The sequence below is a fragment of the Scatophagus argus genome, chromosome 1 (assembly GCF_020382885.2).
Source record: "Scatophagus argus isolate fScaArg1 chromosome 1, fScaArg1.pri, whole genome shotgun sequence".
Taxonomy (NCBI): Eukaryota; Metazoa; Chordata; class Actinopteri; family Scatophagidae; genus Scatophagus; species Scatophagus argus.
In genome coordinates, this window is record NC_058493.1 from 20,123,312 (window position 1) to 20,139,014 (window position 15,703).

The 15,703-nt window shown below is 39.2% G+C and overlaps 3 protein-coding genes across 5 annotated transcripts; 1 reads left to right on the plus strand and 2 right to left on the minus strand.

Moving 5' to 3' along the window:
- Window positions 1–364: 364 nt before the first annotated feature.
- LOC124059889 (C3a anaphylatoxin chemotactic receptor) lies at window positions 365–4,829 on the plus strand. Of its 2 annotated transcripts, none has more exons than XM_046390285.1 (3): window positions 365–529; window positions 2,036–2,206; window positions 2,539–4,829. In XM_046390285.1, exons 2-3 carry the CDS (start codon window positions 2,093–2,095, stop codon window positions 3,490–3,492), a joined length of 1,068 nt encoding a protein of 355 aa, XP_046246241.1. In that variant the 5' UTR covers window positions 365–529; window positions 2,036–2,092; the 3' UTR covers window positions 3,493–4,829. The 2 variants fall into 2 exon arrangements, with proteins under 2 accessions (XP_046246241.1, XP_046246232.1); XM_046390276.1 differs by lacking the exon at window positions 365–529 and adding an exon at window positions 1,002–1,284.
- A 533-nt stretch (window positions 4,830–5,362) lies between these two features.
- Window positions 5,363–11,312, minus strand: LOC124059895 (centromere protein Q). 2 transcript variants are annotated; one of them, XM_046390311.1, is made up of 9 exons: window positions 11,291–11,312; window positions 10,878–10,991; window positions 10,718–10,778; window positions 10,476–10,584; window positions 9,680–9,748; window positions 8,353–8,482; window positions 7,885–8,004; window positions 6,830–6,904; window positions 5,363–6,398 (listed from the first exon to the last, which is right to left on the minus strand). In XM_046390311.1, exons 2-9 carry the CDS (start codon window positions 10,980–10,982, stop codon window positions 6,180–6,182), a joined length of 888 nt encoding a protein of 295 aa, XP_046246267.1. In that variant the 5' UTR covers window positions 10,983–10,991; window positions 11,291–11,312; the 3' UTR covers window positions 5,363–6,179. The 2 variants fall into 2 exon arrangements, with proteins under 2 accessions (XP_046246267.1, XP_046246257.1); XM_046390301.1 differs by lacking the exon at window positions 11,291–11,312 and adding an exon at window positions 11,123–11,281.
- An 864-nt stretch (window positions 11,313–12,176) lies between these two features.
- Window positions 12,177–15,456, minus strand: mrpl16 (mitochondrial ribosomal protein L16). Its single transcript, XM_046390325.1, has 5 exons — window positions 15,234–15,456; window positions 14,271–14,342; window positions 13,948–14,096; window positions 13,130–13,423; window positions 12,177–12,531 (listed from the first exon to the last, which is right to left on the minus strand). The coding sequence occupies exons 1-5, from the start codon at window positions 15,298–15,300 to the stop codon at window positions 12,340–12,342; spliced, it is 774 nt and encodes a 257-aa protein (XP_046246281.1). The 5' UTR covers window positions 15,301–15,456; the 3' UTR covers window positions 12,177–12,339.
- Between the last annotated feature and the right edge of the window lie 247 nt (window positions 15,457–15,703).

Below are 15,703 nucleotides of genomic sequence, written 5' to 3' on the forward strand. Positions count from 1 at the left end.
CGAGCGACACTGCCATCTACTGGTGTACAGGGGCTATTGCATCACCATATCATTATAATGAATGCATCTTAAATAGAGTTTGAGACCACAACAGAGCAGTTAGCTAACAAGGAAAAGCACAACACCCTGTAGACTCCTTAAATGGACACTACCACCCCAACAAATCTGTGTCTGAAAACAGTCGCAGACAAATTTCCTTTTGCGCCTGTGCAAGCAATACAGTCTGGTCAAAGCGATAAGTTGTCATGCCTCAATTCAGCTGAAGAGAGACCAGAGAGACAAGGGTGTGAGAATCAAACCACGAGCTTTTCTATCTGAGGTAAAGGCTGTAACCACTGAAAACTGAGAACAAAACATAAACGGAAGTAAACACGTTATGCTGGCCGATGCTGGTCGATTAATTGCAACAACCTCAATGCAGCTGAAGGACCTTCGTTGTCAAGTCAAGCCAAGCTTTATTTGTCACATACATGATTTTGCAGGTATAACAGCAGTGAAATGGAATTGCAACACTCTCCATCTGTGCAAGGTAAGGTATCTGTGAGGTGAAACTGAAACAAATTAATACCATTATTTTTAATGGCTGGGATGGGACTATGGGATGGGATAACACTTTCCTGGTAGACTGTGGTGATAAAGTGCATGTGCATGACAAGCAGATTGTCAAGTGTTTATGGCCCATATGGCTTGTGGGAAGAACCTCCTTCTCAGTCTCTCCGTCAATTTCATATCAAATTAATGCAAAAAAAAAAAAATGTTAAAAAAATGGCCAAACATACTTTAACTTATTTTATTGCTGAAAGTATGTAGGTGCCAAAGTTTTTTGTGGAGAAACATGGAAAAGAATAAAGAATTAAATTTGAGAATATAAAAACTAGTTAGGTTCCTTGCTGATTAGAAATGGGGAAAAAAAAATCTGAAATAATAATAATAATAATTTAAAAAAAGATTTTAAATGCTTTCTAGCTTATTAATATTTTCCGCGTTAGAAGAAATTTAATAAAGAAGTTTAATGAATAACTTTTATTCACTGTGCTGTTTTATGCCTCTAAAGGTCAATGTTGGTTGCAGTTGATGAAAACTGCTTAGATGCAGAAAAATGGCATTTCATTGGTTGACAGATATTATGATAGGGACTGTTTCCCTTGCTCATAGGAAGACGTCTATGTTGTAATCTCACACAAGAAAGCAAGGCAGAGAGATTGTTCTTGTAACAGCAAGCAGGCACTCCTTTTTTCTTTATCTCTTGCTCTGTTTCTCCCACACACAAGGCAGCTCATTAAGGTAAGAAGCTAACTCTTTAAACACACATACATATGATATGAAGTAGCTTTTTAACCCTGACTTTCAGATGCGGATTGTAAATTGCCAAAGGTTTTTGGTTGCTGTAGGTGTTGGAAAAACTTTTAACATCACAACTGCCATTGATAACTAGTGCGGCTATTTTGTGGAGACCAAAGGAGGTGCATTCATTAGCACAAGCGTGTTTTCGTGCATGCTGTTCTCATTCCAGCTGCACACTAACAGGCCCAGTCTAGATGAACATTCACACTGGGCCCTAGGGCAGGAAGAAATTAACAGATTCCTTTCTCTGCAATCATTACTGCTAATACAACACCTGAAACAACTGCTGTGTGTTTGCACATACGAGGTTTGTGCCTTGTCCCACTTGGGGATAGAGAATGGTAAGCAAACACACACACTGTAATGTCTGCATTGCTTTCAAACGTATTAGTCATATGACTGATTGCAATTGTTTTTGGAAAGGAAAATGATAATGTTATAAATGACCATTACATACCATGCCCCCCCCCCCCCCCACCTCCATGTTGAATCTATGGTTTAAAAAAAGTAGATGTAATGCAGGTTTCAGTGCTGCATTCACTTTTAGCAAAGAGGAACTAAAAAGGTTGTGGTTATGGTGGTTTGTGATGTGGACATGTGTGTGTTCCAGACAACTGACATGTTGCCCATTTCTCATCTTTGTCAATGGCATAATGGATTGCTCTTATTTTGTGACTTTTCTCACCTCTAGTGAAATAACAGAAGAGAAAAATAGCCACAAGACCTATGCATCTGTAACATCACCTCAATGGCTGATATGAATGCAACACGGACTCTGTCTAGCCCCAACAACTCCAGCAGCTCTTGGCAGGTGGAGGCAGTCAAAGGAGTCCAGATTGCAGTTACTCTGCTCATCTTCCTGGTGAGAAATCTTCCATGGCGCCAGAGTTTGCGCAAACTCCTAAAAACCCATCATCAGCTTGTCATTTTTATTTTTGTACAAAGATATAAAGTCTTTATTAGTGAGGTTCAACAGTGCTGTCGGGTGAATGTTTGTATCTTTGGACAGAGCCAGGCTAGCTGTTTCAGGTTAACTGACTGCAGGCTACAGCTTAATATTTATTTATCAAAGTGGTACAGGTCTTCTCGTGTATCTGTCTGCTTTTAAGCAAATAAGTGTATTTCTCCACATGTCAAACAGTTGCCTTAAAAGTCAGTCACCATGAATGTGACTGTTCCTCTTGGTTCTCGAAGGTGGGGGTACCACTAAATGGACTCGTGCTTTGGGCACTTGGACTGCGGCGTCATCGTCACCTGGGTCGCAGAGGCAGCAATGAGGAGACGCACGCCGCCAGCAGTTTCCGGATTTACGTCCTGAACCTGGCCCTGGCCGACCTGGTGCTGCTCCTGCGCACCCCCATCATGTTGGGCTACCTTATTCACAATTACAGCTGGCCGTTTGGTCGTGCCTTCTGCCAGCTGGTCATCTTCCTGCGAGGCCTGGGGTTATACGCCTCTGCTTTCCTGCTCTGTGCCGTGGCTCTGGAGCGATGCCTGTGTCTGCTCAGGCCTGTATGGGCTCGACTGCGACGCCCCACCTGGGCTGTTCCTCTAACCTGTGGCATGTTGTGGCTGATAGCCACCATATTATCTGTCCCTTACCTCCACACTGTCCCCATGGAAACAAATGAGACCTATCAGTGCCAGGAGAGTGTGGAGTTTAACATGGCACTGTTTGTCACAGAAACAGTAGCAGGTTTCATCTTGCCTCTGCTGGTGTTCTTGGGAAGTAACATGGCTGTTTTGCTCACCATTAAGCAAGCAGTGCCGCCAACACCCACCTCCTCCTCCCCTTCAACTGCCCGTAGGATGATCAGGATGTACCAAGTCCTCTTTATCACCATGCTCCTCTTCCTCACCTGCTGGGTGCCCTATTTTGTTTGTCGGTTCCTGCAGGCCTTGACCACAGATGGTCATAAATGGAAAGATCTGCATTACAGAGCAAAACTCGGCACATATATATCTCTGTTCCTGGTGTACATCAAGAGCGCTCTTAACCCTGTGCTGTATGTGTTTGCTGCACGAGGATTAAGCCGCGCCATCAAGGCTTCACTTGCCTCCACTATAGAAAAACTTTTCAATGATGACTCCACAGAATCCATACGAAGGAAGTCACTTAAAAACTCACTTAAGAACTCACTGATGTAGCTGAGAGGTCAGAATTTCAATTCTTCAAACTGTTATTTTTATGCATTAAAATCACAGCTTTCATCTCTTTATCAAGTCTTTGATCTTTGAAAATGTAAAAGGTGTTAAATATTACTTTTAACTGATTCACTTCTCCAAAAAGAGAGCTGTGTAAATAAAACAAAGATTTAAGAAAGATTGCATTAGTGGAACACAAAACGTGCTTTGGGCCATGTGCTTTCCTGAAGTGCACAGCAAATTGAGAAAAAGTTGAATATCATTAAAGTCACATTTGCTATATGCAGATGTAATCCTTTTGACTGATTTGACTGTAACTTGGGGCGTTATGAGTCAAATCATAGTTTGATTACAACCACTTCTGTCATTCTGCTATGTAACTGTGTGTACTTTCTGACATGTCACTCCCTCCAAGCAGAGATCCTTGGCAGGATAAGACTGATTAACAGGTTTGGACTGAGCATGTCAGAGGAAGATCGCTCATCGTACCAGAAGTGTAAAGATTACGGTAGTCTGAACTATGACAAGTGGAAACAAGATCATACATTTCGTCAAGCCCTGAACCAGGCCGGCTTTCTCTGCTGTCAGCTGAAGATATAAGGACGTGTGTCATCAGTAAAACTGCATGACGAAGACTAACAAAATGTTTCTGCCTCTGTTGCAGCACGCAGAGGGCAGGGTCACGGCCGGGCATGAAAATGAATTCATGAATCATCTTGTCCATATTTTAGAGAGCAGGAAACACCATGTTGGTAAACAACAACCCGAAATGAACACAGCATCATTTCAATGCCAGCTTCCTGGCCCCAGGATATCCATGTTGCTTTCTTCAAGATGACACACTCTTACACTTCCATGTGTTTGTCTCAGAATTTTCTAAGAAACCCGATACTGATTTCGCCTTATCAAGTATCAACAGTGACTCAGAGCTCTGTTGAGCTCATGCTCAAAATGTCCATATTAAGCCAGGTCCTAGTCTATGTATCTGGTACCAGTTAGCTGTATCTAATAAACAAATGAATGTAAGCATGTCTATAGGCTTTAGTGGACTGAAGCCCAGCATGCTGATCAGTAAGCACATATCAATGATCTCACTGTGAATGTACCACATGACGGCTTCACTATTGAAAAAAAAACAAAACAAAATGCACATCTATTCAGGTGTTGCAGACAATAGGGTAAAACTGTAATTAATGGTAGCACTTTACATTTGTTTTCTTTCTTCACTGAAATATGTATATACAAAATACATTTTGTATGTGTTTATCTAACTGTTGTGAGTCGTTTTGTACTGTTCGGTAAGTGCTATTCAAATAAACTCTTATTATAAACTATAAAAAGTCCATCCATCGTGTGTACCTGCTTTGTCAGTGCAGGGTCGGGGTCGGGGTGGGGGGCTGCAGCCTGTCCCAGCTGACTACAGGCGAGAGGTGGGGTACATCCTGGACTTCTCTCCAAGTCAATCGCAGGGCCAACACACAAAGACACACACACACACACACACAGTAGCCAGTTAACATAATGTGCACATTTTTGGGACTGTGGGCAAAAACCCACACAGGCACAGGAAGAACATGCAAACTCAAAGAAGGGTCCTGACCTGGATTTGAACCAGGAACCCTATCTATATATCTACATCTATTGTCCACATATCTGTTGTAAAGTTTTTGTATTATTCATCTTACTACTAATTTCTAATTTAATTAGCCTCTAAGTCTTGCTTTGAGGCTACAGTGCTAACAATTGCACAACCGTGCAGTCCCTTTATCAAAAGTCCCTAAACAGTATCTACTGAGATATATCTGATTATAAAGTCACAGTTGATGCTAGTCTACAGGGAAGAATTTCAATCATGACCGACTATCAAAATACATTTGCAGGTGCAGTATTTCTTTAATAAAGGTTTTGTGTCCTAATGTTTGGATTCAAAGTATAACAGAAAAGTCAGATATCTGAAATTTTTCTCTACCAAAAAAAAATAAAATAATAAAAAATAAGTAAATTGCATCCACCCAGCATTCACAATGCAACAGTTTAATTATAATTTGTCAAATAAAATTAAATGTCGTAAGAAACCAAAGGCAGAAAAGGGAGGAATACTTATAGTCAAATGGTGTAAGCGCACATCACATCAACACAGCACAGGTTTGACTCTGGCTGCAGAACTTTGATGCAACGCGCCCCCCCCCCCCCCCCCCTTTTCCTGTCTGCTTCCTCTATAATATCAGATTTTCAACAAAAGCAATATAGCAAAAAAAAAAAAAAAGAAGTGGAAGAGGAAGAAAACTGGAAAAAGGAAGGAACAGAGGAACAACATGTTTCACAGCGTGTTATGCAAGTGGACTGCATTTTAAGGAGACATGAATGGCAGTTTTTGTCTTATTTTAGCTACCTACATGATGTTCCTTTTCTTTTACAAAACTGTTTTCCAAACTTGAAGAAACTTCATGGTTCACATTTTTTTGCAATAATTACTGCTTAAAATCGGTTGGAAATTTTCTAATTGTACAAACAATGACTGCTTTTTTATTGGCTGAATTTTTTTAATCATTGCAGGTGTTCCACAACAACACAAAAAGTGGAACTGAGTAATAGTAAGACTAATATTTCCCAATCTGTCAAAGCCTCCAAAAATCTGCAAAATTGCACAAGCAACTTTTTACATATGTACATTTTCTTTTTAAAAACTTTCAGTTCTGTGTCAGGACAGATTTGGTGAGGTTCCAGGCTGAACAAGGTGCACCGTTGATGGGGTTGAAAGCAGGATCGAAGAGCTGATCAGCATGTTTGTGTGCCTGTAGGAGCAGTGCTTGAGCATCCTGAACGGCCTCTGATCCCTGCAGAATATCGCTCAGTTTCCGGGCAGTTTTTTCAGAGTCAGAGTCTGGAATAATTTTTCTTATCCGAGCCTGAGGGGAAAAAAAAAATAATAATAAGCACTGCTGTGTTGATTTTGTGTTTCTAGTCATTGTGGAGTGTTTTGACAGTGTTTTATGAAGTGTTCTCTGGAGATAAAAACGAAAAAAAAAAAGAAAGATTTATGTTGTAGTTGATAAAATAAATGCAGACAGTGCAGAACCACAAAGGGTTACATACTCTTTCAGAAGAAATGTCTTGTCACAGTATGATTGTTGCACCAGAGAACATGTTAAGACCTTCCTGTTAACTGTAGAGGAAGTGCCAACTCAGACAATTTTACCACAACCTACTCAGGAAAAAAAAAGAGATCTGCATGAAATGCTTTAAAAGTAAAGCTACAACCAGCTATTGTGACATAGGGACAAGTCAAACAGATGCTAGTTACATTGGGAAAGGAAGTTTGTGCAACACTTGCGCTCACCTCTAAAGCGGTTTCATCCTTTTGAGGAGGCAGATGCAGAAGGTTGAGAATGGATTGATTAGGTATCTGTAAGATCTGTTTGAACACAGATGAGAAGAAAGAGTAGGCATGAGTATTATTTTGTATCTTTATCTCTTCATCTAACAACCAATTTCAATGAAAAACCTCAGACTTAGTTTCTCAAGAATAAATAAATGTCAGATTCCACCACACAGCCACATTTCAGACACATTTCATCAAGCTGTTCGACTGAATAAACAAGAAGTGAGACTCACTTATGCCAAACAGGCTGATATTTGTGTGGATACATGAAGTTTACCACCTCGGTTTCTGGGGCGCCTCAGTTCTCATGCATGCAGTGAAGAAATGGCCTGTCTTGTCATGTCTTACACAAGTCTTACACTGGACCCTAACAACAACAGAATCCAAGAGCCGGCTTGCTTGACCGGGTCTTTGCAAACAACGACTCACTTGACTGCACTGAGATGAGCTAAACATGCCACAGCTTGGCTTTTAGGGAGACACGAAAGCACGCTGCTGGGCTAAATGTGAGCATCACTGCAAAAAGGAATGCAGCACAATAATAACTTCATCTCTCTTATGTTGTTTTTACAATCACTAGAAACCAAAATGTTTGTGAAATTGTAACTGAAAATAAATAAATAAGGAATCTGCTTAATTGCTCAGCTCTTACTGGAAACTTGTAAAAAGCTCATGACATTAAAAAGTTAAGCCAGAGTGGTTTTGATAGATAGATAGATAGATAGATTGCATCGAATTTGTTATGAAAATAATGGAGTCAGATTTTACGGTTGGATAAAAGATTCTCAAACAGATTTGAAAACAGAGTACCTTTACTTTAAATGATGCATACTGCAGAACATCAGACAACAAATTATACCAAAGCATTTGTTTGCTGTCTGCAAATAAAAACATTAATCAGAATCAGAATTCCTTTATTTATCCCTGAAGGGAAATTCTTATCCCTGAAGGGAAATTCTTAAAACGTTAAAAGAAGTATTTCTACGCTGGTGGCATGTGTGAGTGTTCTGCACCTCTTTGGCTTTCTCCTCTTCTTCCTCCACCTGGTCTCTCAGCACAGTGCATGAACGTTGTAAAGACACAGTCTGCTCCTCTGTCCTCTCCAAAGCCCTGACCACAGCCCTCAAGTCTTCCTGGAAACCCAGACAACACAACAAGACATCATGTGGCACAACCGGAGATAATTAAATCTGTTTATTTACACACATACTATGTAATGCCCTTTGCAAAGTAGCTGAACAACATAACAACAACAACATATGACATTATTTATTATTTACTGAATCACAGTGTTGTTTATTGCATTTAGTTTTGCATCTAATGATTATTTCCTTTATTGCTCAATCTGTTACTTAAAGATTATCAAAAACGGCGCAAATTAATTTTCCACCAAAAAAACAATCCAACAAAACTATGAAAAAAATCACAATCACTATCAGCGTTGATCAGTACCCACATCGTCAGACCACAGTGTTTCTCACCTCCAGGGTGCTCAGAGTCGTCTTTCCAACCACTGACTTCTTGGTTTCCTCCTGGTGGCGTTGAGATGAACGCTCCAGATGTTTTTGTTTCTGCACTGGAGCTTTAAGCTGAGCACAATGAGCAAGAAACCTAAAAAAACAAAGTTTGGGAAACATATCAGCAAAAACAACAAACTAACAAACAACAGCCACAACAACAACACATGCAACAACAAGACACAACACTTGACAATGAATTTTTTTTTGTCAAGTAGTTAGAAACATTGATGTTTAAATTGATACTTCAATTCAATCAGACTGAGGATTAGCGTTGTGTCATAAACTTTCACGGGAATCGTATAATGGTGCTATCATCATATATCAAGTCTTTTTTATAAAATAATGTTCAAATCAAAAAAATCAAATATAGTAAAGTATTGTTTGGATGTGCAGAAGAAATAACTGATTGTGAGCACTATTAGTATTATTAGGCTGCAAATCAGCTGCATGCTATGAATAACGATAAGCAGGTATGGAAAGAATGAGAAGGAGGTCTGGGATTATTTGTCATTCGCTTTTTAATGGCCTTAATGAGCCGACACTGTAGCCTAACATGGGAGAGGATACAAGCACAGCAGTTTAAACAGCTCTACACCTATGAATCAGGGACTTGCTCTGACTTGCATACATGTTACCATGGTTGCCAAATGTTTGGTATAAATATTTGCATAGCTTACATGGATCAATTATGAGATCTCTTCCTGAACAGATTTCATAATCAGCAGACAGATTTATGTACAAGATACAAGATAGGTTTATCTGTCACACAATCATACACGGTACAATATGCAGTGAAATTCTTTATGTCCCTGCTACCAAAAAATAGGTAAGTAAAAAATTTAAATATTGTAAAATAGAACGGAAAATTATTTTGACTTTTGTGTAGTTTGACTTTTGAAATTGTGCTAAAATCCCATGTGTACCATCATAAAATACATTTGCTTTCACACCACAAACTGGTTTATGAAATCAAAACTGTTCAAATACAATCACATGCTTTGTTTCTGCAAGATTAAGAGACACTAGAAAAGAAAAATTAGAGTTAGTGCCTCACAGTTGTATGGCTGCGTGCAGCACGCCAGGCAAGCTGCTGTTTACAAACACATCTGTCCAGACATATATAACATATGTAGTGACAGACAGAAAGCTTTGTCAATCACCTCAGAATCTGAAAACCCCAAAAACCCAAAGATAATTCCTCTGGCCACAGATCACACTGGCAATTTGAGTAAAAACACACCCATTAGAACAGAAATTCATACCATTTAATTATACATATATTGTTCACCTGTTCTTTATTATGTTCAGATGTTCCTGGCTCTCTTTCTTCTCTGTCCCCTTCAAAGCAAGAGTTGCTCTGTGAAAACAGAACAAAGTGTTCAAACAAAGCTGATTTTGACCATGATTCATTGACAGTAATTGCTGTGCAAACTAGTTTTTTTCAAGAGGAAATGTGACGGCTGGCTTAAATAGATATAGTTGTACTTTGACTTACACTGGATTTTTGAAGCTAACGTCAATATTTAGGAGTTTTGAAAAAAAAAAATCAAACAACAATAATTTCATTTCAATCAGTTTTTTTAATGACTGTGATGATGTGTGTTTTACCACATCAAAATCGACTTGGCAGTACTCTCTGGCTAACATACTATTTAATAGAGACATTTTTACTTCAAACATAGTTGGACTGCATATACTGCAGCTTCTCATTTCCTTCAGTTGTCACAGATACCAACACTAAAATAACTGGAAGTATGAAGTATAATTCTTTTTAATTTTAAGTTACTTTATTAACAACAGCTCTGTCGCATTTTCTACCTTTACAAAGCTTACAATATGAGATTTTGTTAAAACTTTCAGAAAGGTGTTGATTTAATTATGTTTATTACTCAGGTCTAAGTGGTGGTGCTGTACTGCAGTGCTATTGAAATGTGCTTTTCTATCTATCTCTCTGACTGTGTCAATCAAAATTGAATATGATTATCTCTGTAAGAGTAGGATTTATGTTTGAGTTGTTAAGGTGCATGGGACTTTACAGGTGTGCCTAATAAAGTGGCCGCTGTGTGCAAGACAGTGAAACTCACAGTATTGATAGGTCCATTATGTTCCCCATAGCAGTGATGGAGGATCGCTGTATCATCTTCCAGTTTTCATGACGTTTGACTTTGTTAGGGACTGAAGACGAGCCTTCAGCTATTGAGGACACAAACAGTAGCAGCACAAGAAATCAGCAAGTAACAACGTCGTTAGCTTTGTGGTTCAGATCTTGCAGTACACTGCACCTGCATGAGGTCATACTGTATGTAGGCATATTACGAGGTCTAACCTTTCCTCTTCTGTGCTGGTTTTGAGTGGGTTGTCTTGCTATTGTCATTGGTCTCTGGATCCTACAACAGCATAATTAAAACAACCAGCTAACAAGTTAGCAAAACAAATAAAAACACGGGGTTAACGTCAGCTGCAGTGTTAACGCTACATGATCTTACCCAAAGCTCAGTTTCTTGTTTCTTTTTGCTCTGGTCTGTTTTCTTCTTATCTTTTATGTTAGGTGCTTCTGATGCTGCCCGGTTAGAACCACGTACGGGCTTCATGTCTGCTATCTGGTGAACGATAAAGTAATTGTGTTAATGTTAACGTAAAGTATAACGGATGGCTAAGCTAACGCAAACAAGCCAGCACGAGTGGGAAGCAACAATAAACACGAACACGAACTTCCTTTAAGTGAAAATACCTCAAACAAGTTGCACAACGTTAAGACACAAATCGTGTATACATCTTTGGGCATAAAATCGCAAACCACACAGCGTTAAGTCGTCAGCGGACGGGCCATTTTTCGCGGTCCTGTTTTCGAAACAGTTCAGAAGACAACGCGCATGCGCCAAAAGCTTACGATTTTTACCCGGAGCTGTGCTTGTCAGGCAACTAGTCCCATCAGGGCAACTCATTGACATAGTGTCTGTGGGTTGAACGTATTACGTCACCACGACCAAACACCAGATAAGGAGGCTGCATATTCATAATTCATACTGAACGTGTGGCTTTTTTTGCGTATCGGCAAATCGACAGAGCCGCCCCTCAGATTGGAAAAAAAAATCACTGCCGAGTCAAGCAACCTGCAAGGCAAACTCAGGTTTCCTCCTGTCCCGCTGCAGTGGATAGAAGCCATCTTGAAATGTGGGAGTGATTTACATATTCTAACAGAATAATGTTTCACCCGTACAGATAAAAATGACCTTTATAAGGGCGTTTCCTTATTTGTATTCTAAGCTACCGTATCCGCTGGTAAAATTTCAACAGCTTGTCATTGTTACGTTTTGTTAATATCTTGTTATTTAACACACAAGTTCATACAGAGGTGTTGGCCAATTTGCACCCATTAATGAAGAAATGCTGTTACTTACAACATAATTAAAACTTTTGCTGCAGCAAACGTGAACAGGTGCATCATAACATCATAATAGACATTTTATGTCAGCAACACTTATATCAGCTGATTAAGAATCAATAATTAAAAATTTCCACCATATTTTTCTATTACATATGTAAACACACACAAATACACACCCACACACACACATGATGGTTCTAGAAGGAGATCTTCATGCAACCTATTAGACAACCTATGATCCTATGAACCTATGAACCTATGAACTTAAATGAGGGTAAATACTTTTAGGCAACCAACTATACATTTGTTGCTAATTTATTCAAATCTGTAGAAAATGTCTTCACTTCTCTTTAACATCTTTTCGAGTTGACTGGACAGAAAGAAACTCATGATAACCTGAAATACATAATCTGGTTTATTAGGGGTTTTTTAAACAGAAAACAAAAAAACACATTTAACAAAATGTGAAATTCACTAGTAAGTGTATGTATAAAAAAAAACAAAAACAAAAAGAGGTTGGTGTCACAGTACGACACCACATTGATTTCTGTCCAGGACTGTCACACCCTCCCCGGGAAGTGAAATTTGCCTGTGAAACGTCCGTGATAGTGAAGGTCAAGGGGGCTGACCACCTTCCTGATGCCCAGCATATTGCGTTGCACTATGTGCTTGAAGGTCCAGGGATTTTGGTTGTTCTGCTCCATCTCAGCCTGCTTCTTTTGTAGGTCTGCTAAGCTCTCTCTGGTCATTACCTAAAATACATAAATATAGAATTAAATATATAGGAATGACTTATTTCATAATAATGATTTCAAATCAGTTACAGTTACAGTGGTAAAGAGTCTAGTGCAGCTTAATATTTAGCTGTTTTTTCTCTTTGTGTGTGTGTGTGTGTGTGTGTGAGAGAGAGAGAGAGAGAGAGAGAGAGAGAGAGAGAGAGTATATGTGTACTATGATTACATTGCTGTTACATGTTTGTCTACATTAATCTAGGTGAACAAGTTCAGGTGTAGAGAGACCTCATCACAGCTTTATAGATATGAGAAGTCATTTTTCTTATGAAGTACTTGAGTTCCACAGGGGTCTCTCAGTTTATATATCTAATCAGCTGTCAGAAACTGTCTGAAACTAATGCAGTCTAAGACAACAACCATAACTCATACCTTCATTAATGTTAAATTTTGAACTTTTGATTAAGCTGCTTTTTATAGGTATTTATGTGACAACTCAGTCTAAAGGATTTATCCAAAAGCCATAATGTGGTGATCACATTTAGACCTCAGGATTCAAATAACATTATGTGTGTGAAACTATTTAAAGAGCAAAGTATTTACAGTATGGCTATCTCACCTTGGCAGGAAAGGGTAGCTTCTTTGCCACTTCAGTCAAGATATGTTCAATCTCTCCCAGCTCCACCTTTCCTCCCACTTCCACGATTAAACGTCCACAGCGGACAGGTGTTACATAGTGGTCGATGGCTCCCTTGCCCCCACCCATGCGATGACCCAGACTTTTAGATGTTATGGGCTTATATGGGGAGTTGATGCGCCAGCGGGCAAACGTAGTCTGGGAATCCATCTTGCGATTGATGGTTAGACGAATCATCTCTATGTGACCCCAATGAATGTAGCCCCCTCCCATGGCCTGAGCATCAGAGAGACAGAGAAAGGAGGGAAGTCACTCTTAAAAAGACTTAACCTTTTAAGTTTCACATAGCATTTATGGAGGTAGAAAATCTGTATGAGAAAGAAATCTTGGTGAAAAAAAATGGTGATGTTGATCATTTTTGGGTTTAAGTTATAGTCATAAGCTGCTCTTGAAACAAGACTGGAAAAAAAAATTTACCAGTGAGTTAGCAAGTTTGATAAAATGTTGAACCACATGTCTCATACAGAATGAGTTGTCTCCTATTTTGCATAAAGATAAAGCAAAAGTGAAAGGTGGCAGTTTAATTCTGTACCGGAAATACAAGAAAGAAATGTCAAATTACTCTGTAAACACATCCTGTGATGACTGTGGATTTTGTAAAAGTTTGCATTTCTTGGTGATATACAGTTACAGAACTTTATACAATACTGCAGGAAATAAGATCTTCATAGCCTTAAGTGCTTCAAGCAGCTGTCAAAACTCAGTAGACAGCAGTGTTCACCAAACACAAATGCACTCACCACAATAGCATACTGTCCCGTAGTGAAGGTATTTGCCTCCAGAGCTGGGCCTCGGATGTCCCGCAGCCTCTTCATCTCTTTCTTGGCCTTTTTTAAGTTAGGCACCTTGTTCAAAAACTTCAGTTTGAGTCTTTCTGGCAACACCACATCTTCAGAGGTAAAAACAAGAGAGAGGATTTGTGAACAACATGCAGCATCAAGAAAAAATGTATGTTTGAACAAAGATTTGAAAAAATATCTGAAGATTGTGGCCTTTGAAATTGTCTGTGGTGTGTATTTTCCCCCATATGTTAACAATAAATAACAAGAAGATGAATTATTACCACTATAGTCAGGAGGGACTTCATATGTCTTCAGCCCTGCAGTCAGGACTTTTGAGTGGCTGCGTAAATGACCTGTGGAAAAACAGCAGTTGTTGATACATCTTGACATGATATTTGGCAATATTTGGTCTAATCCAGAACTGTCATATTGTTGCATATAGCACTACTCGGTTTAAATTTTGTGAAGTCGCACAAAGACAGAGAGAAACTGTACTGATTTTACGGGTGGTTTATTCTGATTTTGTACAACTCAGAAGTGCGAACCATAAATTCGGCTCAGTTGGGGCAATTCTCAGATTAAGGGGAAAATAGAATTTACGTCCTACTACTTGCTTTAACCTGTTGCTCTTATGTCTTTGCATTAACAAATGGTGTCCAATTTGTCTGTCGCAGCTTGCTATCTTCACTCATTGTGCATTTGTCCTAATGTCAACTCATTATTAGCGATACATATTCAAGGATTCAAGGATTCAAGGAGCTTTATTGTCATTTCACACACGTAGGACATGAGTGGAACGAAATTAGTTTCCCCGGTCCCGGTATAAGCCCAATTACCTAACAAAATAAATATAATATATGCATATATCTATGCATATTATCTTTTAAGTATTTCCTTTTGAGTTTACCATTACTGTCCGCGGTGATTTGTGATTTTACTGCGTATTTATGTGTTTTTCCAGCTCTGTGTACAACTTGCTTCTGTGCTGAATGTGAGTAGCCTGAAATGTTTCCTGACAATGCACACACTGTACAGGGCTCTTAAGCTTTGTTATCGCTCTGCATAGTTATATCCTGCTACAGTAAGTGTTTTTACTTTAACGTTGTTTTCCGGGTGATTGTGTATCTGCCCAGAGACTAGCTACAAGTAAACATTCAAGTGTGCAGTTTCTGCTTGTTTTAGCGACTTAACGCTAACGCAAATGTCCCTACAGTATAACGTTAAGGTTAGCTAACTTCTGTTACCTAGATGACCGTGAGCTCCACAGATACCGGCCAATCCGCCGACAGCAGCCTTGATGACGGAGATCATGATGTTAACTTTGAAACAGACACTATAAACAGCAAACTGACACTTCGTGTGGTGGATATACAAGCATTTTCGTTCGTTAAGCTGTTATGAACACCATGCTACGCACAAGGTCGCCGCCATCGCTATCGGCTTCCTTTAGTTCCGCCAAAAGAAAAGACACTTCCTGCACGAGAGGTTTTCACAACAAAAGTCTGACCCATACCATCTACATCACAGGTAAAATTTCAAATGTGAATACATTTTATTTTTCATAATTGCTATTATGATGTATGATGTTTAAAGAAGTGTGATCATTAAACTTCCTTTGTCAACTAGTCATTGCACATGTCGACCAGACATTACTCTCCGTTTAGGGTTTTTTTTTTGTCTATGTCTAAAAAGCTTTCTGCCCAAATTTAAATTC

Bases quoted from the DNA above. Each gene is read 5' to 3' on its own strand.
- LOC124059889 (XM_046390285.1), top strand. From the start codon at position 2,093: ATGGCTGATATGAATGCAACACGGACTCTGTCTAGCCCCAACAACTCC. The intron at 2,207-2,538 runs GTGAGAAATCTT...TGGTTCTCGAAG, and splicing joins TTACTCTGCTCATCTTCCTG to GTGGGGGTACCACTAAATGG.
- LOC124059895 (XM_046390301.1), bottom strand. From the start codon at position 11,176: ATGCCCAAAGATGTATACACGATTTGTGTCTTAACGTTGTGCAACTTG. The intron at 10,779-10,877 runs GTAAGATCATGT...ATGCTGTTGTAG, and splicing joins AACAAGAAACTGAGCTTTGG to GATCCAGAGACCAATGACAA. The intron at 9,749-10,475 runs GTGAGTTTCACT...CTGTTTTCACAG, and splicing joins ATAATGGACCTATCAATACT to AGCAACTCTTGCTTTGAAGG.
- mrpl16 (XM_046390325.1), bottom strand. From the start codon at position 15,300: ATGATCTCCGTCATCAAGGCTGCTGTCGGCGGATTGGCCGGTATCTGT. The intron at 14,343-15,233 runs GTAACAGAAGTT...GTTTTTCCACAG, and splicing joins TGGAGCTCACGGTCATCTAG to GTCATTTACGCAGCCACTCA. The intron at 12,532-13,129 runs GTGAGATAGCCA...TATGTATTTTAG, and splicing joins AGCTACCCTTTCCTGCCAAG to GTAATGACCAGAGAGAGCTT.